The 27,005-nt window shown below is 35.0% G+C and overlaps 1 protein-coding gene and 1 long non-coding RNA gene across 2 annotated transcripts; one reads left to right on the plus strand and one right to left on the minus strand.

Annotated features, from left to right (window-relative positions):
* The first annotated feature begins 3,069 nt into the window (after positions 1-3,069).
* Positions 3,070-5,885, plus strand: LOC137408762 (uncharacterized). The gene is made up of 3 exons (XR_010980128.1): positions 3,070-3,182; positions 4,442-4,600; positions 5,680-5,885. It is a non-coding gene; the product is annotated as an uncharacterized lncRNA (long non-coding RNA).
* A 3,308-nt stretch (positions 5,886-9,193) lies between these two features.
* LOC137408433 (cell growth-regulating nucleolar protein-like) lies at positions 9,194-26,837 on the minus strand. The gene is made up of 6 exons (XM_068094961.1): positions 26,695-26,837; positions 20,489-20,610; positions 18,920-19,053; positions 18,421-18,650; positions 13,575-13,738; positions 9,194-10,176 (listed from the first exon to the last, which is right to left on the minus strand). The coding sequence occupies exons 1-6, from the start codon at positions 26,819-26,821 to the stop codon at positions 9,937-9,939; spliced, it is 1,017 nt and encodes a 338-aa protein (XP_067951062.1). The 5' UTR covers positions 26,822-26,837; the 3' UTR covers positions 9,194-9,936.
* Between the last annotated feature and the right edge of the window lie 168 nt (positions 26,838-27,005).

A 27,005-nucleotide genomic window follows, 5' to 3' on the forward strand; every position in this document is an offset into this window, starting at 1 on the left:
AGTAAAAAACTGAATCTATCTGGTTAAACAGTACTTCAGTGAGGAAAACATTTCAGATTGAAACAAAAACAAGGTTATCTGTTTGGGAATAACTATTCGGTGCAATTACATTGATTTTTCTGCTTTTACGGAAGATTCAACCTGCTCATAGTAACAAAAAAGATTTTAACAAAAAGATAAGTACAGTTAACCTATTTCATAACCTTTTTCAGAAAGTATAGTATATATAAAGTAAGCTAAACAGATTTTACTAATGTTTATTGCTCATGCAACTCTCAGGAGTTCGAAAAAGACTAACTTTTTGTAGGACTGTGATTTTATCCAAAATATTAATTGGATGTTATTACTTTCCAGGTCTCAGCAGGTAAGGATGCAAACGACTACACTGAGATGTTAATTGGTTTATGCAAGAGAGCACAACACTAGTGCAATGTACTATGAAATTTTCATTCATTCAAAGGTTGTATTGTTTGGAAAAGTTAATGCATGACTTACATTTTTTTCGCATTTTTCATTTTTTATTCACATTCCATTGATTTTCTTTAACTTTTGTTAACTATTTTCGCGAAATAGGTTTTACTCATTTTAAAATTAGATCGATATACAGCCTAAGCTTCATTTTAAGGTTGAACTTTGCAAAACAAATTATATATAGGAATTTGCAGTCATGGTGTGGTCATTGGGTACTGCGACATCTATTATAGCAGCCCTCTTGCTCTCTCTGACCACCACTGAAATTTCTGGCTAGTTTAACTGTTGCTAGTATTTGGGTGAAAAGTATTTAATAAAACAAGAAAATACACAGCTAAACCAGTGAACAAAATTAGAAAGAACTTAGTAAACACATATGGAAATTAAAAGACAACAACAAAACTTTGAGATTATTTGGAAAATAACAAACTTATAACAACAGAACAAAATGCTGCAACTTATGTCTGTTAGAAAAATGGTGCATAATATTTAAACCGAAACTGGCAACAATTAACAAAAGGAATGAACTGACATCAGCATTCAGGCATGCACAGAGTTATCTTCTCGGGGATTTCATAGCCGCCACATCTGCCCTACACCGCACCATCTTGCCAAAACCATCAGTCACAGCCTGTCGAGCACCAAGCTTGAAACAATGTTGCAGCCGCCACAAAAACCTTTTAGTCAACAGTTGTCTAATTTTAATAAGCTCAATGTAGAGCGTTTTAAGCTCTCTTTTGACCTTAATCTCTTTGCAACGACATGTACACATGCACACATTTTTTTATCAAATATGGCTTACTAAACAGAGGCAACAAGCATATCCATATATATAAATATTATTTGACAGACAATATCATCGCTGGGATGTTTCCCATAATGTGTCAGAAAACTAAACCTAAGGAAGAAAAATATGATATTCTTGTTACTGTGAATAATTCAGAGTAGTTCGGGCAATAAAACACTAGTAGAAATGTGTTTTCAACAACACATTATCACATGTCTATCTAGTGGAAGAGAATCAGTGAGAAGAGAAACAACGCAGCAAAGCTTGAATCATAATGATTTTTAAATAATCTCTGTCGTCCCTAAAAATGCCAACCATTTTTATTAATACTTTTGCTACCAGAGTGATTTAACAAAAATTCATTTTGCGTTTCCAAGGACTGTTAGGGGTATAAAAGTAAACCTCTTCATACGAAAGCACTCTCAATCCTCACTTGTTTGGGCAAACGTAACCGTGTTAAACCAAAGGGGCTAACCTAGATGTGTTTAACCTAAGAGGCTAACTTAACCAATTGATTACTGTACGGCACTGTCATTGAAGAGCCTATATTGCCTCACATACACATACTCCTAAGCTAGATTATGATATGATATGCATATACATATACTGTATACATGAGAGATTAAAATATGTTTATACCTGCAATGGAGTATAATTTTATTGACAGTAATAATCACAAATTAAAATTACAGTACAACACTCACTCAGACGCATGCATGCATTGCTGGTTTCGTCTGCTGCGAAGGCCGTCTATGGTTCAAAGTTGCCTCGTTGGACAGAGATGGCCGCATTAGATAACCATTCAGACAGTTGACAGTACGAAGAAGCTGGGCTTGACTGTAAGCTGAGATCTACCTTGTATGTTCACTAAAATGCTCTTATTGAAAACACTATAATTTAGTTATCTCATTCTGCAGCTCACAAAGACTACCAGAGCTCCTTAACAATTACTGAATTGCAGTTGATCACATATAACATTGCAGGAAATAAATTTTATAAAATTATATTAAAAGCACAGCTTCAGATTAAATTAATCATATTATACTCATAAAAAATGCTGGCTCAGTAACTTGAACACGTAGGTTGAGATGCGGAGATAACAATAAGCTGTGAATTTACTCCAATTTAGAATTGGTTTAAGTTTCAACAGACTGTGGTCCTTCGAGAAACTAGGAACATCATGCAATAGAAACTGTTGCACTCTAACTCTCCCTCCTTCGACTTTCCCATTTAGGAGTCACCACCGTAATGGGTACAGAATGCACTTTGATCGTCTCATAACACCACCAATGGTCATTCTGTGATTCAAACTACTGACCTACTAATTACACACCAGCGCACTAACCACTGAACTGGCTGCTTCCATGGTTCAGTGTAACACTATATAAGCATAGAAAATAAAAATATATGCTGTCAAAATTAGAGTGCTAGTTCTGATTGCTACTGGCTTACTTGCTAAAATACCTATTTTATTGTTATCTGCCAGTAACTACAAGTGGATTTAACAGAGTTGTTTGTTTGCTTTCTGTGTTGTTTATATGACTGCTTTTGGAAAGTTAAAGTTTCCTAATAGTGACAGAATAGAGGCAAATCAAAGTAGGTTATGATACTTCTTACAAAGCTTCCTATTTAGGCTGTTATGCCTATGCGTGTGTAAATGGTCATATCAGGATGCATATCATTTAAATACTCAGGTTATGAACTTGAACTTTTAGACACGTGCCAATAGGTTAATAAACCATAACTGATCGTGTCTGTTAGAAAGACTATAAATCAGGGCTTATAATGAGATGCAGTGATGTGATCATCAACACTTGTACAGCCAAACCTCTTCAATGTTTCCTTCAACATTGAACTGCGTATCATTATATTAAAGACTTTAAAGTACTCTTCCAAGCGCTCTTCATCCCAATAAAGTAAAAAGGTTACACTGATTATCTCTGCTATCAGCAGTTATTACACAAGGTTTGCCTGTATGTGGTTATTGGAGTACGCTGAGATATGACTTGGGTGTACAGCTTATGTTTTGTATCATCCAGTCATATACTGATATACTGCCCTGCAGTAATACCTGTGATGTCAATTAACTTGCTTACCTTGAAATTCCCTCAAATACTTGGCTACACCAGTGAGTCCAGGGAGCAGCCGTGGCTCAGTGATTAGTGTGCTGACATATAATCATTAGGTCAGCGGTTCGAAGCACAGAGCAGCAGTTAGTGGTGGTAGAAAGGGCATCCAGCCAGAATTGCGCCTGTGCTAAATCTTATGAGCAAATGGACACAATATACTCTTACCATCCTTTGGTAGTGACCCTTAAAATGGGAAAAGCCGATAGAAAAAAATATGCTGTTACTACCAATGTTACATTATGGGCAATAGAATAATTGCAAAATGAATTTGTGTAACTTACCAGGAAAGCTAAATCTTTACTAAAACAATACCTGGGTTTTAGGTCAGCTTAACAATTGTTGCTTGTAGCAATTAACACCGCTAATGATTAACCTAAGCAAACGCTTTAAACGTTAGTATCTTAACCAATGTAATGACTATTTGCCAAATGGGTCCATTATATTTCACCTAGCTTAATAGTTAAGTTCGCCACCGCTAGATGCGGAAGTTCCGAGATCAAATCCAGTGCCTGCAAAATTTTCCCTATGACTAGACACAGTGTTTACACGAAAAGACAAACACTGAGATTTATATATATATATATATGTATATATATATATATATAGATTAGAATACTGTATGATGTATTATTTGCTATTTGGCTTGTTTGTTGACAAAAAATAGCATACCTACTTTGTGGTTCACATTCTTCCTCAACAAGTTTACACTTAAAAATAAATCTGGAATAAATCCAAATTGGCTGTGGTAATGTTTAATATATTTTTAAATATAGATCTCTGTGGAATTTGATAGCATAAACACTTCTTGGCACTTTTACTCATGATATTGTCAAGCTCCACATCAGATAGAATGGTTGCTGTTTGAATAACAAAGGATATGTCACAATACGAAATTACTCATATCTACTAACAGTCAGCAGGTTCTGATTATGAATGATATGTATGATTCACGACTTCCTTTTTCTAAGCTCACACCAAAGTTTATAGGCCAAAAGTTGGCTTGAATAAACTATTGAGCTATGGTAACAGTATAATAAATATAATTAACTCGCAGGTTTAGTATAACGCCACTGAAGCCACAGACTGCAGGAACCTGTCAACCATCTCTGATCTGGCAAAAGCTAATCAGGATGAGAGAGAGTAATTACCTAGATTAAACAGATCGCTCAACATTCTGCGGCATCCGAAATAGCTCGACGTTGAGTCACAACAGGTACATGACGACAGAGATTAGCGATTAGGCATAGCCTAAGGTATAGCCTATGTAATGGCATAGGTTGTAGCACCACTAAATTATGATTGGATTAGGCTACATTACCGCAAGACGCAATTTTAGTGTTCCGCGAAAGATGTCTTGATGTTTTTTGTAGATGACTGATACAGTAGGTTAATATCTTTCCTAAGACCGAAACATATATGCCTTTTCTTTAACATATCTGTTTTAGACGCGTGTTATTCTGTGCTTTTCATTGTCATTTATTCTAAGGCTGAAAGCATTGCTTGCCACTTGACAAAATTTATTCCCTTACTAATGTAATGTTACCTCGATAATGAGAAGATGAGTTGGCAGTAATCAAGACATAATCTTCTGAAGACCCTGAGATCTTGAAGGAAGCTTTCATAACAGTATCAAGGACCACAACATATCGTTTTATGGCTTTTTATGACAATAATAAATCTTTCAACCGTTAGCATCTTTGCGTTGTTACTAGACTGACACAAGAACATCTCAATATTCATACTTACTTTTCCAATATGCTATTGTAGGAAAACCAAGTGACTGTTGTTTGAAGAGTTTGAGAGACACTAGCACTTGCATGAAATTTACAGTGACACTGAACTTTGTATGGTTCTCTTGGTTATATATCTACAAATATCTTCACTTGTTTAACTTTCTGTGCAAAATCCCAAGAAGAAAGAACTTTCTCACTGTTCTGGTAAGTTCCTAATGTAGTACACAAAGTATGATAAAGCACTCATTCTAGCAGTTCATGGCATTTTGTGTGGCTGAAACTTTCAATGTCGACTCAGAACTAAAAACCTCTAACGACTATAGATGCACACCATCTCACCAACATACAGCACACATAAAATCAAGCCTGCATTCCCTAGTTGTAAGTTGGGGCGGCAAATGTTAGGCGACTAGTTATGAACACCTGGGGGTTTGGGACGGTGTAAGCCCCCCAACGGGGTTCGGGGCAGCGCCACGAAGCTTTGAACTTTTCAAGCATCAACAACCCTCATAGTACAATGTGAGTGTAAGTGCAATCAGGTGAGAAATTCTTTGCACAGGATGGGTCTTCATCTATTGCCAAAACAACAATTATATTCACAACTCCACAAAGGAAAAAGGAATTCGGGCAGTCTCAGCCTGAGATACCAAGATGTTGCTATGCGTAATGAAGTTGAGATAACTAGACTCCAACAGATGGCAAGAAAAGGTAGAAAACTGAGCTGTATAAAGGTGGATGATGAAGTCTAACCCATAAGACAGTCATTGTCAAAATGACCGACTGCAAGAGAGACAATGAAAATGAACTTTGCATTTCTGTTGTCACCTTTCTTTTCAATGTTTCTGGTGTAAATATCATGAATAAAACTTTTCGTTTGCAACTAAAATATGCTAAATTTTGACCACAACAAATTGTATCAGTTTGCCGCAGAATCTTACGAGTAATATTCAACCATTGAGCTTGAAAACAGAGAAGCTTTGTAATTTTATCATTTACACAAACAAGGAGTTAATCACGAGCGCAACAATTAGCATGACAATGATGATTTAACACTGTAAATCTAAAAATTGTAGTTTGGTGTTAATTATAAAACTTTAACAGTTTTTGACAAAAAATCAATTTAAAATCATATTAATAATTTTGATATGTAGTTAATAAAGTCTTAAATTTTAAGATTCATTTAAAGCTGTTTAGATAACATTTTTTACTATTACATAATATTACTATTACATAAAGGAATATATGACCAACTTTCCCTGAACATGATTGGTTATTGCACACATAACCCATTGAAAGGTAGCAAAGTCGTATGTAAATCAACATGTGACAGTATTCAATAAGGGATGTGTGTACAGGAAACGCAAGGAACTTTCCTTGAACAGACAACTCCAAGTTCGGATTTACCTACAAATCTTTATTGTGTTCTTTACTGAAACAAAGCCATATTCGTCTGTCTGAAACAACCTGCACCACACGACCATCTTGCTGTGTTGGATAATAATTGTGCACATAGCTATCACACGTGACAATCTTAAATGGCTCACGGGACTACCAGCGAACTAGTATTGAGTAATATGACTACAGTTTTGGATCAACTCGGTAGCTAACCAATAGTTACTGACTGTCTTGGAATGTGAAGATAGCCATATCACTCTTGGACTAGATTATGGATTAAATTTTTTAATTCCTTCCCAGATATTTTCCGGTAAAAATCAAAGTTAAACCATTTCAAGGATAATAAAATAATCCCAGTGCAATTTTTTTGGCTCTACGATTATCTATAGCAACAAAAAGTGTCATAAGATATTCAAGAGATTAGCTCGGCTGACCTCAACTTTGCAGGAGCTGTGAGCCATTCTAAGAATAGCAGCTTATTCTGCCAAGAAACTGATTGGCTGAAAAAAAAGGTCAGGCTTTTCAGTGCATCTTATTCTTCAGACAATGTGAAGAACTTTCTCATCACTAAGTAGTAAGTAATAGCAAGCTTCTGTCATGTAGTGAAAATGATTTGTAGTGTTCTCATGTTCTCTAGTAGAGAAACACATTGCCTGGACTAGTTTTTTTATAGAATACCTTGGGTGGTCCTAACACTTATCAAGGACTTCTGGAACTGTCAGATTAACTCGAAGGGATGCATTTTGCTACACGTACAGCCTCACCGAGCCAGGTAGCCATTTCACTTGCACAATCTGCGAAGGAGAGGCCGTGCATCTTTAATGTGCCCACGTAGTCAGTGTGGTACACGAGGCCTCTAAGTTATGGTCTAAATCCAAAAGACCCAGCAATTGAGTTGAAAGCTTGCTGAAAGCTTTTTGTCAGATATTGGCATTATGCAGGGCTCGAACCTGCAACCCCATGGTTGGCAGTGGAAGACGCCTACCTGACACCTTTGTCTCATCACTATTCAAGTCTAAAAGGCACACTCTGATTTCAGCAAATGGGAAATCAGTGTAAAATAGAAATGAAACATTTATATAGCAAGAAATTATACTACATATATATATTAGTCAGGTATTCTATTGGAAAGGTCGTATAGCAGCATAACACTATGCTATTACATTTACGCATTCAGCGGTAATTGTAATTATGTGATTGCTTAAGATAAACTTATTATTAATTATATATATTATTAATTCATAGTTTGTTAAGTATTTATTAGATGAATTACGGAAATATGCATTTTGATGGAAAACTGAGAATGTGCTACACATGAATATTAATAAATTCCAACTGGTTTTTGCATTTTTGATCTATAGTTTTGCTGTAATACAGCGGTATTTAGTCACGGCAAAAATCCAGTAAAAACTAAGTTTATATTTGTCAACAAAATTGGTCAAATTTAATATGGTATTTGAACTTATGCATACATGTAACCATATGAAAGTGAATTGGTGGCCTGTTGAAAGTTACTAGTACCTTAATATTTGGTTGGCCAGCCCGAATTGTCAATCTCAGGGCAGGACAAAATGTGTGCCCAATAAATAGATTATTTTTTGTGTGAATACTTTTGGTAGCAGACAGAGCGTTTACAAAACATGTTTCTCAAACGCGTATAGTATGTATGGCTGTGATAATAAAGGAAATTTAAGCCATAAATGACAAGGAACACAAAAAGTTACTAGATTGTTTCATAATTACAATCACCATAGTATATCAGAATTTTATCAAAAGTTAAATGTATTGCTGGCATGTACATAACGTACACTTACGTGTAAATGTAACACAAAACTGTCCAACTCAATCAAGCAATAGATACTTCACACGGCACAAAAGTCTGTCCGCTGTTACATTTAACCCGAAGGTTACACTATAAACAATCATGTTGATACTTCAATGCAAGCTTACAAAGTATAACAGTAAACACAAATTCTGTAAACCATCACAGGAGTTGTTTATCCCAATAACTTACAAGTTGAGACAACTTCATAATGCGTGACAGCTATATGATAACACAATGTCCACCCATCCGAAGCCATGGTTGGGGCTGGAAAAGCTATTGCATCATATGGGATTTGAACTAGCGATATTCAGCTTTACTGTCTAGCACACAACCACCGGCGCCAATCATCTACCTTCTATGTTAGGGAATACTTGTGCATATACTTATTCTCTGTGCTTTATTGGCAGACCTGGTGATCTCTCACAGTGCACCAGACGGCCAGGATACCAATACATATATATATATATATAAGTTAGTGCACAAACCCCGAAGAGCAGGTAAGAACTTGCCATATCTCTAGCCATACTATCAACGATCTCTTCAGAAAGAAAGCAATCAACATTGACTTTAGCTTATCACTCTTTCTAATGCCTGAACCTAACTATCCTGCTTGTATCTCCCACCAGACCAGCTCAACAGGTGTAAATGATAACTGTTGTGTACATTATGTCGTTAGAGATTAGGGTACATTGATGCAGAGAATCGTGGGAGTTACAAGACATAGGTATTACTGCAGGGCGGTATATACGACTGGATGATACAAAACTGGCTGAACACCCAAGTCACACATCATCATAGTCTAACAACCACATACAAACTATCCTCGTGTGATAAGTAATGATAGCAGAGACAATCAGTATTAGCTGTTTACTTTATTGAGATGAGAAACACTTGTTCACACTATCTGTAAAACAGAGTACACTAATAATATGATACACAGTTCAAAGTATATACAAGGTTGGAAGGAGCTGATTATATACAGAAAATATGCCACATTTAAAAAACAATACACTTTTTTTATTTCAAGTGGTACGTTGGAAACTATTACACATTACTAGCACTGTAGTAAGATTTCTAAGCTCACAAGATTTGAGCCCATTTTGGACAGCTGCAACTTTACAATCTGAATTAAAGTAAATCAGAATATATTTTCGGGTATTCACGTTATGCATCGCTAGCAGAATTCAAAACACAGAGTTTTAAAGCCTAAGCTTTGGTGATGCTAGCTGGTCATTATGCCAACATATTTTATAAGGATGCATATGAAATGAAAGCAGATTCCTCAGTTATTCGAACTAAATGAACCTACGTGAAACAAAAGACAAGAAATGGTTTTCTATGTTAAAATAAACAATAGGAAACAGGCTTCTGTTTAATGGTGGGAAGGGAGACATGAAAGGAATGAGGGATACAAGAGAAAAGGAGGTATGGTATAAGAGAAGAAAAGATAGAAACAAAATAATGGACAAAAACAAGGAGAGGAAGAGACAATGGTAAAAGATGAAGGAGAAGAGGAAGGGATGACAGAAGAATGCAGTAAGATGCGAAAGAGAAAGGAGCACTTGTAAAATGAGAAGAAAGAGAGAAGGCAGACACCTAGTCATCCTCCTCCTCGAGGTAGACCTTGTCATTAATTATTTTCACTCCTTGCATAGATCGCAGCTTCTTGTCAAGCTTATGCAGAACTTTCTCTTCGGTCATAGAACCCACGCCGCACTCCCAGAATTCCCCGAGAGCCTTCTTTCTCAAATTTTTTAGACTGACCGAACCCTTACGTTCAAGAACGCTGGTGATTAGCCGACCAAGGTTGAAATCTTTAGGCTGCTTTTCCACTTCCTGAAAAAAGTAAAAAGTACTAATAGACCTACGAGTGACTGAAGATGACCCCTCGAGTGGTGATACAGTGGTGATCATACCTATTAGACCGCTTAAAATTAACACGTTATTTATTATTAATTCATAGTTTGCTAAGTATTTTATAGAAGAATTATGACAATAATATTGTCATAATTCATGTGTATATTATACACATCAATATTAAAGGTTGACTTGCAATAAAATTCACATTACAGTTATTTAATATGAAAAGATTCACCATGTCTTACTCTGTTGTGTTGTAGGTGCAAAATATGTGGGAATGTGATTACAAGCTCTTAAAAGCTAAAAAACAAACAGTTAATCGCAGCCACACGAGACCGTCGTAGTTTGGATTCGCTTTCCAAAACGGCTCAAATGGGACGTACTTGTTACAAGATGGTTTCTGTTTACACTTTTATGCAATCTCATTCGTCAAAATATTTTCACAAATATACTTCACACATTCAATAAAACCATGTCTATTGTTCTTACGTGTATGTTTTATCATCAATGTAATGCTGTCACTTTTAGCACTGATATCTTATGACTTACCGTAAAAAATCGTTAAACTTTTCAACCTTAGCTCGAATGAGTACATATCATTGTCTGATAATCATGACGAGCCTGTTGGTTACCTGTGATAATCAAAAAGTGCTGCAAAAATTATTTGCGAAGTATTGGGTCACATGATCAGATTACGACTTGACGATTAGTCCAAGCCGAAAGAAAACTGTAAAGTAGCGAGCATCTATATTTGATAACGGGGTCTTCGGTAAAACCCGAAGTGTTTGTCATAAACTAGTGCTACAATAAGTTTTATATTGAGCTTTTTATTGGCCTTCCAATTCCCGTGAGAACATCACGTGACAAGACGATAACGAAACTGTAATGAATACGTCAAATAAATAAAGAGATTGCAATCTATGGCGGCTTTTCGTTTTTGAGCGTTTATGAGCTTGTAATCACATTTCCCCGTGTTTGGCTCCTACAACACAACAGAGTAAGACACGGTGAATTTTTTGACACCAAATAACTGTAATGTGAATTTTGTTGCAAGTCAACCTTTAAGCTAAGGTTGTGGTACTCATGAATATTATTAATTACTAAACTGATATTTTCCTTTTTATACTGTCTTTGGTGTAACATGGCAGTATCTCCACGTATGACAAAAATCCAATAAAAACTAATTCTATATTCTTCGACAAAACTGGCTAAATTAAACATGGTCCCTGTATATATGTATACATGTAACTATAAGACAGTGCATCAGTGGCTTTTAGATTATTAATATACTTCAATATTTAGTTGGTCAGCACTTATTGGCGATCACAGGATAGGATAAAACGAATACCCAATAAATAGATTATATTTCTTGTGAATACTTTTGGTGGCAGACAGAGTGTCTACAAAACTTGCTTCTCAAAAAGGTATGTATGGTCTGAGATAATAAAGATTGTCTGTTTAGTCATGAACGACAAACAACACAAAAAACTACAGGACAGTTAATAATTAGAATTACCATTCTATGTAGTAGGAGTGATGCTTTCAGATAAAACCTAAGACTGTTTACTAAAAAAAATGCAAAAGTTCATTTTTAAAAGAAAGTGATAAACTAATGTTTTTATATCTTTTTGTAAGCTACTATCCAAGCAGAGATGATCTTCAAGTCTTTCGTGTCATGAAAACTAAACAGACTCATCCAATCATATGAATTCAAACGTATGCAACGTTAGTTCATTGCATGATCTGTAATAATACACTATAATTCTTTACAAATCCATACAAACATGCTAGCCTTTTAACACTGTGATACCTAGTCCTGCACATACAAGCTGGTCCACTGATCCTAGACCATATTACCAGCCTTCGTTGACTGTGACAGCACGTAAGAAAGCGCAATTTCTTCCGAACTGAATGTCACTTTGAAGCTCCAATCTTGTGGAACTCAAGAAAAAAAGATCAAATAAAGTACATAGTTTTTTCTTCACATTCTTTCAAAGTAGCGATGCTTAAGAGGTAACTGAGAAAACATGATGATTGCACTACACTGAGTTTGATAGAGTGTGTATATTTGCTACGGATCAGAAAACAAATAGTTTTAGTGTGAAGCTCTTGTTTGCAAGAAGAAGCTTTCTAATTTTGTCTATTGTTATTTTCATTGCTAAGAAGTTCAATCAGAGTGTCATTAGAAACAAATGACCTGTCAGCAGCCATTTTTCATTTCTCGGTCAGTTAGAAGTGCCCCCGGTATTTCGGACATATCTCAAAGACTAATAGTTCAAAGACCTTGAAACATCGGAATTGAACTAAAAGCATATTACTTACACCCAGAGTAACAAAAAATATGTATTTTTAGGTAAACCGGAAATGAGCGAAAACAAAGAGAAACTACGCAGCTGAGTTTACTCAGGCATAAGATCAGGTGAGAAGACATATCACCAATTATCTCGGCCCAGGCATAAAAGTGTCAAAGGCTGTACATAAATACAGTTGGCATTAAAATAAATGCATTACATGAAGGTTTGTAAAAGTAAACATACAAAAGATGAACTAGTAATCACTAAAGATGTTATTATTGCTAATTTACCTTAGCGACAAGCTAATGGAAACATAAAGCTCTATGTGTACATTCAGAGTTGATGGAAATATGGGACGTAACTTATTCTACCTGAGACTAGGTAATGGTTGAACTAACCTATGTTTTATATTGATTGGTAACGATGCTAGATTTTTTTTCATCCCAATTTTCACTTGCAAAACTAAAACGTTTAGAATATTTTAAAATGCCAAATGCTGCAAGTCACGTATAGTTTAAACACAAATAATTACACAAGTTTTGCACTATGTGTGGTAAACTCATATGCTAAAACGACTGTAAGAGACTACATAATCGCACCTAACCCCATCCTCTTAACACTAAGTCATATTTTAAAGCTAGGTCATATCCTACAACTAGGTAGTATTTTACAACTAGGTCATCTCTTACAACTAGGCCATCTCTTACAACTAGGTCATCCCTTACAACTAGGTCATATCCTACAACTATGTCATATCTTACAACTAGGTAATATCTTACGAATAGGTCATATCTTACGACTAGGTCATATCTTACGACTAGGTCATATCTTACAACTAGGACATACTTTACTAATAAGTCATATCTTACAACTAGGACATATTTTACAACGAGATCATATCTTATAACCAGGTCATATCAAACTTCTGCCAATAACTCAACAAGACCACCAATGATGAACAAAATAATGACACATTAAGAAAAGTATTAATATTCAATCGATTCCATAGCAATTGTTGTCCGTAACTAGAGGCGTTGCGGTATTTATGCACCACAAGAAAAAATGCTAATTCCTCCCAACCTGTAGGGTGTCATTCAGCCTCTCTACATCCTCCATTTCAGGATCTCGTTTCCTCCACTTTTTCTCCCTCATTGCAGCCACAGCTTCTTCATCCAAAACCTCCTCTTCCTCCTCCTCTCCCCTCCGCTTCTTCTTTTTCTTCTTCTTGTCTTTTCCTGTCGGAGCTGCAGCAAGAAAATGAGCTTTTATATTTAGGGATTAAAAACCTCACATTAACCTTAAAGGTTGACTTGCAACGAAATTCACATTACAGTTATTTGGTATCAAAAAATTAACCATGTCTTACTCTGTTGTGTTGTAGGTGCCAAACACGTGGAAATGTGATTACAAGCTCATAAACGCTCAAAAACGAAAAGCTGCCATAGATTGCAATCTCTTTATTTATTTGACGTATTCATTACAGCTTGGTTATCGTCTTGTCACGTGATGTTCTCACGTGAATTGAAAGGCCAATAAAAAGCTCAATATAAAACTTATTGTAGCACTAGTTTATGACAAACACTTCGGGTTTTACCGAAGACCCTTTTATCAAATATAGATGCTCGTTACTTTACAGTTTTCTTTCGGCTTGGACTAATCGTCAAGTCTTAATCTGATCATGTGACCCAATACTTCAAAAATAATTTTGCAGCACTTTTCGATTATCACAGGTAACCAACAGGCTTGTCATGATTATCAGACAATGATATGTACTCATTCGAGCTAAGGTTGAAAAGTTTAACGATTTTTTATGGTAAGTTATAAGATATCAGTGCTAAAAGTGACAGCATTACAATGACGATAAAACAGACGCGTAAGAACAATAGACATGGTTTTATTGAATGCGTGAAGTATAGTTGCGAAAATATTTTGACGAATGAGATTGCATGAAAGTGTAAACAGAAACCATCTTGTAACAAGTACGTCCCATTTGAGCCGTTTTGGAAAGAGAATCCAAACTATGACGGTCTCGTGTGGCTGCGATTAACTGTTCGTTTTTTAGCTTTTAAGAGCTTGTAATGACATTCCCACATATTTTGCACCTACAACACAACAGAGTAAGACATGGTGAATCTTTTTATATCAAATAACTGTAATGTGAATTTTATTGCAAGTCAACCTTTAAATATTCTCATAAAAACTTTTTACGGGTTTACGGGTACTTTATAACTTTCTATTGGTATTAGTAATCATCAACAATATGATATTTTCATTACATTCCAAAGGAAAGAATGAAAAAATGAAAATCAGGAATTATTGAGTGAAGTGAATAAAAGCATTTTAAAAGTTGGTAATATTATAGTATTGCAGAGGAGTACGGATAGTGATTTGAAGGTTGTAGGAACAGAAGGCTCATAAACTGAAACATGTGATGGTGGATGTAATATGTTGGTGTCATGGAATAGAAAAAGATGTTTGCCCTGTGTGTGGAAGGATAAATATAAATAATCTGATAATGTTACTGATAACTTACTGTATATAGCTAGAAAAGCTTTGAAAAGTGTTAAATTGAAGTTCTTTCAACCTTGAAAGATGTTAAAAGACCAATTTCAGAACCATTTTTCCAGCAGGTTATCAATATTGATTTTCAAAAAAGAAACTTGCGTTGCATTTTAATAATTAGTTAGTTGATCTAATGGATAAATATTGTGAGTCATTGATGAGTCAGAGAGTCATGAGAGTGATCAGAAATAGTATAAAATAGAACATTAGAAATGGTTTAGGGAATACATGCCAGTTAGAGTGACATGAGAGAAAGACACAACATGTTTACAATATAGTTTTATAATATACATTAGGATAAACTTGAACATAAATTCAGCAGAAAGTAATGAAACTCTACTATACAATATGAGTTGTCTTTTCTATTACAAATGTTAGAGCAAAATAGAAGACAAATCCCAAATTCAAGTTCTGATGATAGTACACAGGTAAACTATTTAGTGAATTGTTACATAAATTTGCTTATCAGTTCAAAGAACTTTGTGGTCTTTATTGCCGGAGAACATGATGAAAAGCTTTGACCGCATTTACAACAGGACCTGATTGGCTAAAGTAAACTAATTAGACTCCCAATTGGCTAGAGCATGCATTGCGATTCCCCAAAGTATAGGCCTGGTGATACTTGATTGTTTTGGAACCCTTGTGCTTTGGTTGACACAAAACTGAGCTACATGTAGCACAGCCGACGCTGCCATCAACACTGTGCTGCACAGAAGATGATGAAACATCCAAGAGTAAACTTAATAAGTGGATATGCTATCAACATGGAGTGCTCTACAGATGGGGGATTCCTAATATAGATATAACGGTTTGTCATGTTTTATCACTGTGCTCTGATACATCGGAGTTGTTTTATCACTGTGCCCTGATACATCCGAGTATTGTTTCACTTTGATAAAATTTGATTAGCTCTCCCAGAATGCCATGTTAAGGAAAACAATAATGGTCAGCCATTAGAAAGACTGCCAAAACCACTTTAGCGCTTTGAATAGACACTATTTTATCTTTGCAAAAGACTTGTCTTCTCTTGTTCTACAGTACAATATGTACATATATTAATCTAGCCAAAAGCAAATAGCCAAAAGCTCTAAACGTGATACATTAATATAAGGACTTGTGGTTATATTAAATATTTTAAGTAGACTATACTAGAAATTCCACTGTCATACAGCCCACGACCAAAGAGATGGCCAGAGATATTGGCAAAAAATAAAGGGTACTAATGGTTGAGAAATGCAATATTAGCAATCAAATGGCTCTGCAGTGCAATAGGATAACTGCAATGGTAGCTGTAATGTACTGGGTGTGGGTGTTATTACATACAACAATAAGCAATAATGAATGGAAAAGATGTTTATATTTTCCCTCTGCAACAGGAGAAATGCAATATTGGCCAATATTAGAAGTAAAATGCACTGATATTCTTAGAATAATCAATTTTATTAATATAGTAATAATAGAAAAACAATACACAATTTTGTTTACATTTCAAAACGTCATAGGTAGCAATATCGAGAAGTTGTGGTATTTATATAGGTTTTTAGAAAATTTATTTAAAAAGTGTTTGGTCATGACAAACAACAACAATGAAAGGAAAATATTACACGTTTATATCTCTCCCTTGCAATAGGAGAAATGCAATGTTGGCCAATATTATAAGTAAAATGCACTGATATTATTAAAATAACCAATATTGTTAATATAGTAATACAGCAATAATAGAAAACCTATGAGCGTTCATGCGTCTCGAAGATTTCTGCAAACTGCAGCAAAATAAAAGCTGTTATAAAAGTGTTATAAAGCTGTAGGCCTAATTTACTGTAATGTATGTAATTCAACAACAATAAAGAAATATGTTTATTATAATTCTGAAATGCAAAATTAGAAGTAAAATGGCAAGCTACTGTGTACTATACACAGTTTGAAAGTTGGTTGCGTTGAATGTAGAATGGTTTTGATAAGCGATCTTTAACAGAAAGCGCGTAGGAGCATTCACGCGTATAAAAATGTAGCAAAATAAAAAATGTTCTCGTCATGAAAGGGCGTTGTAGTTCGGCCCTAGCTTTCACTAGAAAGCTTATCATTGCAATATTGCAATTATTTTAACTTATATTGCAGTTATCCTATTGCACTGCAGAGCCATTTGATTGCTAATATTGCATTTCTCAACCATCAGTACCCTTTATTTTTTTGCCAATATCTCTGGCCATCTCTTTGGTCGTGGGCTGTATGACAGTGGAATTTCTAGTAATTCCTAGTTCGGCCCTAGTAGACTATACTATGAAAGCTTGATTCAGATATATATATATATATATATACACGTGTATATTCGTATTTATATATATACACTTTACCGTTCGAATTAACCATGTGTTCGAGCTATCCGTGGGCGAGTTATCCATGTTTGACTGTATATATATATATATATATACAGTCAAACATGGATAACTCGCCCACGGATAGCTCGAACACATGATTAATTCGAACGATTTCTTTGGTCCGTTCCCACGTAATGATAAATTGCTATAGATAACTCGAACTCAACACTGTTAACTCGAACTGTTTTTTGCCCAACGGCTACGGAAACGGTTGTTATCACTTTAGAAAATCACTTTATTCCAAGCCATAGAGGTAAACCTCAACTTTTCGTAATTCATAAGTGTCGTTATGTCCACCATCGGCAAAATACTTTTGTCAACGACTTTTCTAAAGGTTTGGTGAAATTTGATTTATACCAAACATCCGCTTAGCGATCGCCCTTCGGAAGCGAGGTAAAGGTAAGTAATCTTTGCATAAACTTCAAGAAAAATCGGCAAAATTGATCATGGGTAAAACGCTCAAAAGAAAAAGATGTCTTTTCTTTTGAGCATTTCAACAACGATCAAGTTTTGCCAATGTCAATCTAAAAAACGTCCTGGCAATAACATCACCTCAAACAACGAACCAATCTCAAGTGATAGAAAAATCTCTATACTTTTTGATAAAAACGTTTTAAACTTTACATTAGAAGCATTTAATTTGAAACAAGCCATTTGTGCTTTTGATTTATATTATAGTTTGTATATGTGCATGTATCTGCTAATAAATAAGTAAATACATGGACTTGTGACAGTGCTCTGATAACTTGAACACTCTGATAACTCGAACACTTTCGCTCGGTCCCGTGAAGTTAGAGTTATCCATGTTTGACTGTATATATATATATATATATATACACGAATATCATTGTAATATATAACATAAGATATATATGGAATATCCGGTGCTAAATGGTAAAGCATCAACAATACTTGACTTGAGTTTTTTAATGCCAGACCAAAAATATGCCGTGGCAAATCATAAGATAAGCAAATCTCTCACTCACCAACGATATCTGCTGGTGCCTCGTTCTCATCTTCTGCTACTTCTTCGGTCTTACTGCTTTTTCTCTCTTTTTTCTTCTTCTGGCCAGCAGAAGGCTTGTCCTTGGCTTTTTCAGCAACCACTTTAGCCTCAGCTCCTGTCGGGCCGGAGTCATTGGTACCATCAATGTTTTTCTTCCCTTCCTCTAATATGCACCATACTTGCTCGAACAATGCCTGATCATGGCGGAATCTACCAGCACAAAATAGATAAAAAAGCCATAGAAGATTGGATAGTTCAAACACTCAAAATAAACTAGGTCTGCAATCTTCTTAACCTCGGGTGATGTTTGCCACTAAATGTTGAAAAATGGAAAGAAAGTCGGAGTTGCCAATTTCAAATTGCTTGCAGTAATGCTTAAATTAAGAACGCGAAGTCTAAAAACACCATAATTAATATTTTGAGCAACATAACAAACTTTAACCAGGTTTAATGGCTTGCGATAATTAGAAAAGGCTAACCTTGAGAAGGAACTCTTCAGGAAGTTTAGAAACTTAGCCTTTTTTTGAGGAATATTAGAGAGGGTGGTGAGACCCTCCAATATTTGTTTTACTCTTGGATCATCTGTTTTCGTCCTCTCCAAGACTTGTTGAACCTGCAAACCATAAAATGAAAACACATGAGTGATCAAAAAAAAATTTTAATTGATACCACAAAATGGGTCGCGGTCACAGAAACCATGGTTAAGTCGCAAATCACGAAATTGAGTTATCCGACTTTGAAGTTGCACCAACTGAATTTATAATATTGGTAACGATTTTTGTAACACGTGCATCTGGACCAATCAAAGAGTGATCTTTCCGAATCTGAAGTCAGTTTAGCCAATAGAAATCTTTAACCCTCGGAAAAACCCCCTTAAAACCGTTGCTATGCTAAACAGGAAGTACTGAAAAATGGCGTCCGATAAATATACTTGTTTCTTTTTTGCGGATTTTAAAGATAACTTTGACATTTTGGACACTTATAATGAGTACTCTGGTATTCCAACTGATGTCAAAAGCAGTGAAAGTAAAAGGAATTACGATGATTTTTCCTAACAATTCTTACAAGCTTATTATAATAGTTAATTGAAAGAATATTTATTCGATTTTATAAATTGTTTTCAGATTTAATTTTAAAAACAATCATTCGAGTTTACAAAATCGAAGTATAGAGTGATCGATGGTGTGCAACATTGTACTGTTGTTATTTTTCTAAAGATTTTGTTGATGATTTGGCTGTGCCCAATATCGCGATACTGCCAAGCGGTTTTTAACATCTGCAAAAGTAAGCAATACGTTTTTTTTTATAAATATAAAGCTATTTCTATGACAACCAGCTAAAATCTGTTTAGATTTTTAAATTCAGCATAATCTTTTAAATATAAATACAGAAATCTAGATAAATATCATAAATTCTTGATATTTGTTGCTATGACGTTTTCAAATGTAAACAAAATTGTGCATTGGTTTTTGTTTCTCAAACTTTAACGCCAGTTTTCTCGGAATTATGTTTTCGCACTAATGGTAAACGTGCATTCAGTTTTTTGACCATAGAATCTGCTGAAATTAAGCTAGAATCCAATTTTTTTTGCAAAATAGCTGTGAGAAATTTCTCCTTTTGCTCGTGTAGATAACTTTAAATCTTATAATTCCGACTCAACCATGATTTCTGTGATCATGACACAAATCAACTTTTCCGTTGCTCACATAGTATGTGAGAGATCATTTATGCAAGCAATGCCTTGATAGATTAATATCCTTGTGAGATGTGGACAAATAAGTGGGACACCAGAAAGAAGGAGCATCTAAACAAGCATGAATAAAAGAATGAATCATCGGGTCAGAAGAATGAGACGGCCAGGGTAGAAAGATGCCCCGAGTATAGGATATCAGCAGGAAGAATGAACAGGAAAAAGACAGGAGCTCAGGGAAGAAAGGCTCGTTGAGATTAGGGACGATGTATGCCATGCAGCCTTTGTAGAAACACTATGTAGCCAGAACTACGCAGTTTCTCAGGAAACATTTAATGTATCAGTTTGGAATACTCACTGTTTCCACCCAGAGATCTTGTTTTTTCTGACCTTTATTCACATTTCCTTTTTCAACATAGTCTTTGCCACCATATTTTTGAGCTTCGCTCACACAAGTTGTGTGGCTAGCATAGTCACCACCTGAAAATTCAGGAAACAAAGTTTTTTATAAAAAGTTCCATGGAACATGATATTTTCTTACCGTCAACACCATCCTTGTACAGATTACTAACATCCCAAGTTTGTCAGTAAAACTTTGCAAAAGCTCTTTCACATCATCATGACTTTGCGTTGTTTTCTGGTAGAAAAGCCAACATTGTTATTATTATAATCTTCTAGTAGAGTTCTCACTACAGTACATAGGCCTAGATGAATATTTAACAGAAATAAACTCTTACAAAGCAATTCTCTAGCTACATTGATATTTAAGAGAAAAATTAGTTACAAAGTGTAAAAAACTTGACAAGACATGGCAGGCGTTTAAAAAAAACTAAATAGATTATTTGTAATCTGGATGATTGGTTCCAGCTTATATAAAACTAGTTACCAGTTTAATATGGCGTCTCAACACCTCACAGCCACAAACAGATAAAATGAAAAACTAAATCAACTATTGATTGCAAATTCACCTTGCTACAAGTTCACTCTGATTAAAAAGTAAACAGTGTTTTCTGTGCAAAACAGTCAACTGCTTAGACGTTGTGAACATTTATTTCTAGTTTCATGTTAGCTTCAGGCAAGCATAAGATGATAAGTATGAAGAACTCTGCCGATGGTATACATAAGGACTTGAGCAGAATTCAGTAAAAATACTAAAATTGTACATTTATAGGTTGGCTTCTTTGGACAACTTCCTGACCTTCGCCTGACATTGCACTGAGTGTAAATTACACAATGTATTTCTTTGCAACTATGTAGAATAGATATTATGAATTCATTTGTCTAGAATAACAAGTAAACATAAATAAACATAAACGAGTAATCAGGTATCATCCAAACTTGTTCAAGGTGTATCATAACAGGCTATGATTTCATCTTGCAATAAGAGCATTAGCAATTTTTAAGAAGCCCTAAAAAAATACAGAGAGAAGCAGGATGACAACTAATGGCTGAAGACCTTGGTATTTTACAAATGCTTTTATCTATCTACACAAGCGGAATGTCCGGCGTCGCACAGTTATTAAAAACAGCTTACAAACAGTTGCAGGTAATGTAGTTGTCTGCCTTTTGCTATTAGCCTGGCACATTGCAATGACTAATTTGAGTACGCTACTATTCGAATTGTTAAACCTACTAATAAGAGCCATGAGAGCAAGCTTTAGTGACACTGCGCAGTCGCTATGCGTATTTTAATCTATATAGCAATTTATATCACCAATTGAATCCATGCATCTCGTGTAGGTCAATTGGTTAGCTAGTTGTCTGGAGGATGGGAGGTTCTGAGATCAAATCTTCTTCGATACGTATTCTTCATTCTAAGATTTTAACAGCTATAGCTGGACAGATGGAATCACAGACACCGAGTTATATAAATACTAGCTGTGCTACCCTGCGTTGCCCGGGTAATAGAAAAGTCTTTGGACAGAAAATTGATTTGCATTCAACATATAACAACATTTGCCATTCTAACTTTTAAACTACATATCATGAGAAAAGTGTTTTGTCTTATAAACAATGAGAAATAGTGAGGGTTGCACGCTATTAGCCTGCGCGCTATTAGCCTGCGCACTATTAGCCTGCGCGCTATCAGCCAGTATGTTTAATAATGTGAGCAAACAGCTTCTCATGCTATGTCATACGCAAATTCGTTGGGTATTTGCTCTCATATAATGACTTAGATTGGCAAGCTAGCAATTCAATCTCTGTAGTCTAGTGGGTAGGGTGTCTGACTAATGAATGGTAGGATCCAAGATCGAAGCTTCTTCGGTATGGAATCTTTATTCCAAAATTTTAAGATCTATAGCGGACAATCAAACCTGCGAATACACATATGACGACCAAATTTGAGAAATATATAAGATATATAGCTGAATAACATATATGTATATATTTTTAGTTTGTCCTCTGTCTGTCCTTCGGTATGTCCAGCTATAGCTGCTAAAATTCTGGAATTAAAATTTCACATTCTGCTGGACTTGAACTCAGAGATTACGACCGCAGGTTTGCAATCCAATTCTTTAGCCATGAGACCACGACAACTCTTATATTTCATCGCTTTTACTATATAACGTATACACCTTTTTCCCGTTTTCACACCCAAAATGACATATTAACTAAAACTATATGAACTCTTTTAGCTCTATGAAACGCGATGCTTTTTCGTGTTTTTGTGATCTTCTATTTTCAGTTTTTCATCAGGTTCAATTGTTATATCCGCGGGCAAAGCCAATTATTTTCATGCGAACAATTATACTACCTCGAGTAGGAATAGTCTCTAGATTCTCTCTGTTCCATCAGACAAAGACACCAGTATTTGTACCAGTATTGTAGCAGTATTTGTACAAGTTTTGATGGATAACTTATGCTGGAACAGTAACCTTTTTTTATACACACACTTCAATGCAAGAATTGTTATTATCAATTCAATATATTCAGGATTTTCATTTTGTTTTCTCAGTTCGTATTAATTGTATCATTACCAAATCATCTATTATTGTAATCGTAGCAAAACAAACTTAATGTAGCAATAACTTGCTAACTATTTCACATTTACATTTAAACCCTTTTATAGTTGTTTTATTTCTTTAAATTTATATGACCGCACAAAACATTTTCCTCATGATAAGAAGTTTGAAAGTTACAGTTGTTTGACAAAATTTGCAAACCTTTACAGTTGTTTTTATTTTTTCTCCTAATTTATTTAAACTGCACTAAACACCTTTTTCATGATATGTAGTTTGACAGTTGAATGGTAACTGTTGTTATATGTTAAGAAAAAAAATCTTTGCAAAGATTTATTGCCTGTGCAACGCCGGGAATTCACCTAGTATATATATACAAATGTATATATATACTAGCTGTATATGTATATATATCCTAATTGTGAAATCATGCCAGACAACTCTTTGTAATCAAGTTGATTAGAGATCTGCTAACATAGGTAAACTACAACCTTCGACAAACTTAGTCGCCTTGACTGTCACAAGAGAGAATTGCGAATACACAAACTTCCAAATATAAATAAAGCCTCTGAACACTGGCCAATCATGGCAGCACTAGCTATTTTTAACAATCCACTGCTGAGACAAGCTCACATTAACCCCTACCGACTCTCAGCCAGAACTCACACTCAAGATACATCGCAAGCTAAAATTCTCAACTTCGCCCTTTGGACGAAGTAAAGATAAGCATCAGTTGCTTGCTTATCGCACTAGTAGGACACAAGTAGCACCTACAAACAGCTATCAACAAAAGGTGTCTGTTATCAAAATTATCTAATTGCAGAAAACTATAGAGAGGACAAAGCAGAGGATGATTTGGCCAACTTATTATTTTCAAATCTTTCCTAATTATATTTCATCTAGTTCTATATAACCTCACAGTTTTCCCAATTGACGAGACTAATCCAAAGGGAACATAGTAAATGGCTTGCTGACTCATTTTAATTTACATTCGCACCAATTTTTAGTAACCTGTGTGATAAATAAAGTGTTCTTTTTACCAAGTCTTGGTAGAAATAGTACAATAGCTTGTAAACTTTTAAAACTATTATAGAATAAATTTATTAACTATCCTTTTCAACTAAAATAGATTTTTAACAATTTCATGTGCTATCTTGGAACTCAAAAGTTTTGAATATCAAAAGCATTTTAGTATGTTTTTGATACAGAAAGGCTATGCACTATTCAAAAGTATAGCATATATGTTGACTCATTCAGAGTTAACTTCAGAAAACAGACCTCCAGTCATACCTCGACATATGAGTGCCCCAAATTACAAGAAATTTGAAATATGAACAAAATTTTGAGCCAGTTTTTGCCTTGAGATAAGAGAGAAATTTGAAATACAAGCGTACGAAAAGATTCTTAGAAAGGTAGTTGGGTGACTGAGTACGCGAGAGGCTGCTTACGAGAACAACCCTTCGCTCGGTCTTTCTCATCGGATCAGCTATAAAAAGGTTTAGAAGGTCGGGTGAAGGCAAGACAAAAAGAGCTAAAATGGAAAAAAAATGAATACAACATTAGAGTTAAGTTTAGTGTGAGATTAAGATTTATCTTTTAATCTTACACTAAGCTTATGTGTGAGATTAAGATTTATCTTTTAATCTTACACTAAGCTTATGTGTGAGATTAAGATTTATCTTTTAATCTTACACTAAGCTTATGTGTGAGATTAAGATTTATCTTTTAATCTTACACTAAGCTTATGTGTGAGATTAAGATTTATCTTTTAATCTTACACTAAGCTTATGTGTGAGATTAAGATTTATCTTTTAATCTTACACTAAGCTTATGTGTGAGATTAAGATTTATCTTTTAATCTTACACTAAGCTTATGTGTGAGATTAAGATTTATCTTTTAATCTTACACTAAGCTTATGTGTGAGATTAAAAAATAATTTAACTCACTAAAGCGTGTGCTTAGCGAGCTAAATTCATTGAGTCAGATTTCAAGTCACGTTATGTTACGCAGCATACAAAAGTGTGGCATACCGAACATGTCGCTGTCAAGTCTCTCTCACACCTCTGTTAACCGCTGCATCTGTCTTGAAAGATTTCAGAAGATGGAACCAATAAATGCGTCTTTAGTTATTTTATATAAGAAATATTGATTCAAAATACGAGATAAATGACATACGAGTTCAGTCTCAAAATGAATTAAGCTCCTATGTCGAGGTGTGACTGTATACGCTTTGTTCGGTAGAAAAGTCGCTAAGTTGGTCAAAATCAATCATTGATGTACACCACCGGTTTTAAGTAGTTATGACATGGTTTCCATTTGGGTATCTCTGTTTGCCTAAAATCTATTTCTCAGTTAATTGCCCTTTTAAAATGTTATGGTGGCTTTTGCATAGCAAGTATGTAAGAAAACCTACTGAATGTCTCAGCTAGACTAATGTTATTCATGTTTAAACCCTTGGTTTTTGTGTGAATGCATACACAAGAGAGTGGTAGTACAAGGTATCTGGGTGGGTAATTTATCAATAGTTGCTAAACATTTCATTGCCATTGAATATGATGACAAAAACATGCTTCAAGTGCATAGCCTCTTAGAAGAGGTGTGCAAGGGTTCAATTAGGAAGTAGCTGTGAGATTGATTTGAGATTGGAACTGTATGTTGGGGGGCATTTAGTAGTCATATTGGATTAATTACACAAGCCTCCTAATGCATATTGTCTACCGAAGCCGACAGCCTCCATATAAAAAAATAGCTACATCCCATTAGGAGATTGCAACATGAAAGAAAATACAATCAAGCGATGTCATCATTGCAATTTGATTTGAAAAATTCATTAAATCTTTGGCAGACTCAGTTTTTTCAAAGAGGATGTTATCATTAGCCCAAAGCTTTATCCAAGGCCTTTCAATCCTGAGAGTATATCAAATAATAATAAAATGATTAACTTTTGCGTTTCTCTAAAAGCTTGTGCTGCCCTTTATTGATACATTTAGTTTTACATAGTGACCAGTGATCATGCACGGCTCCATTGTTAATTCTGATTGATTGCTAGTGTGTTACCATTGTTTTCGTTGAGCCAGCAAAGTTCATTAGATCTTAAAAACTTTACTAACACCGCCTTTTGCTTCAAGATGTCTTTTAGTTTCATTATTCATGCTTGCAGTAGAACAGTAAATAAAAACTTCTACTCTACTATAGAATAGGACAATTCGCTGTGCACTTTCATGAAATGTCCGCTTATTTTATATCATCGAATATAAAGGAGTTTTAAATGAGTCGTAGTAACATCTTGCAACACTCACACTGTGTTATTATTAAAAGCACAGATGTTCATAACCAATTTAATGTCTTTGTAATCAGTGTTAACTTAATGGGATTACACCACAATTACAGACACCAAATGATTGTGAAACATATATTTATAAATTATAGCTACATTTCATCCACTAAAGTGTGTGAACACTGCTAACCAAAAACTCCCTTGAATTATAAACGTTAAATCGATCATTTAGCGCTGTGCCAATGATGAACTAAGTTTACAGTCTGGAAAGCAGCCTGCAGCTCACTTTTTGTCTCTCGTACTTAACCGTTGTCAAAAAAACTCACCATAAAAGTCAGTTCCACAGTCGACGCAAGAAACAAATTTTGCGTTTTTGCATTGGTACTGACAGTGCTGATCTACTTGATTCTTTTTCAAAGTCGCGTTACAGTGTCCACAAGTAAAATATACCATGATGGAATAAGCACAATAATGGAATTTGCCAGTGTTGAAAACGACCGCTACGCGATTGGTGAAAATACAAATTGGTCTAACACTAGTTGAAAGTATCACACTATTTGGCCGACAACAAAAAGACTTGTGCCAATATAGATATTTTCTTACTTCACGATCTATACGAAATGGTAAACGACCAATC

This window comes from Watersipora subatra, chromosome 11 (genome assembly GCF_963576615.1).
Source record: "Watersipora subatra chromosome 11, tzWatSuba1.1, whole genome shotgun sequence".
NCBI classification, from domain to species: Eukaryota; Metazoa; Bryozoa; class Gymnolaemata; order Cheilostomatida; family Watersiporidae; genus Watersipora; species Watersipora subatra.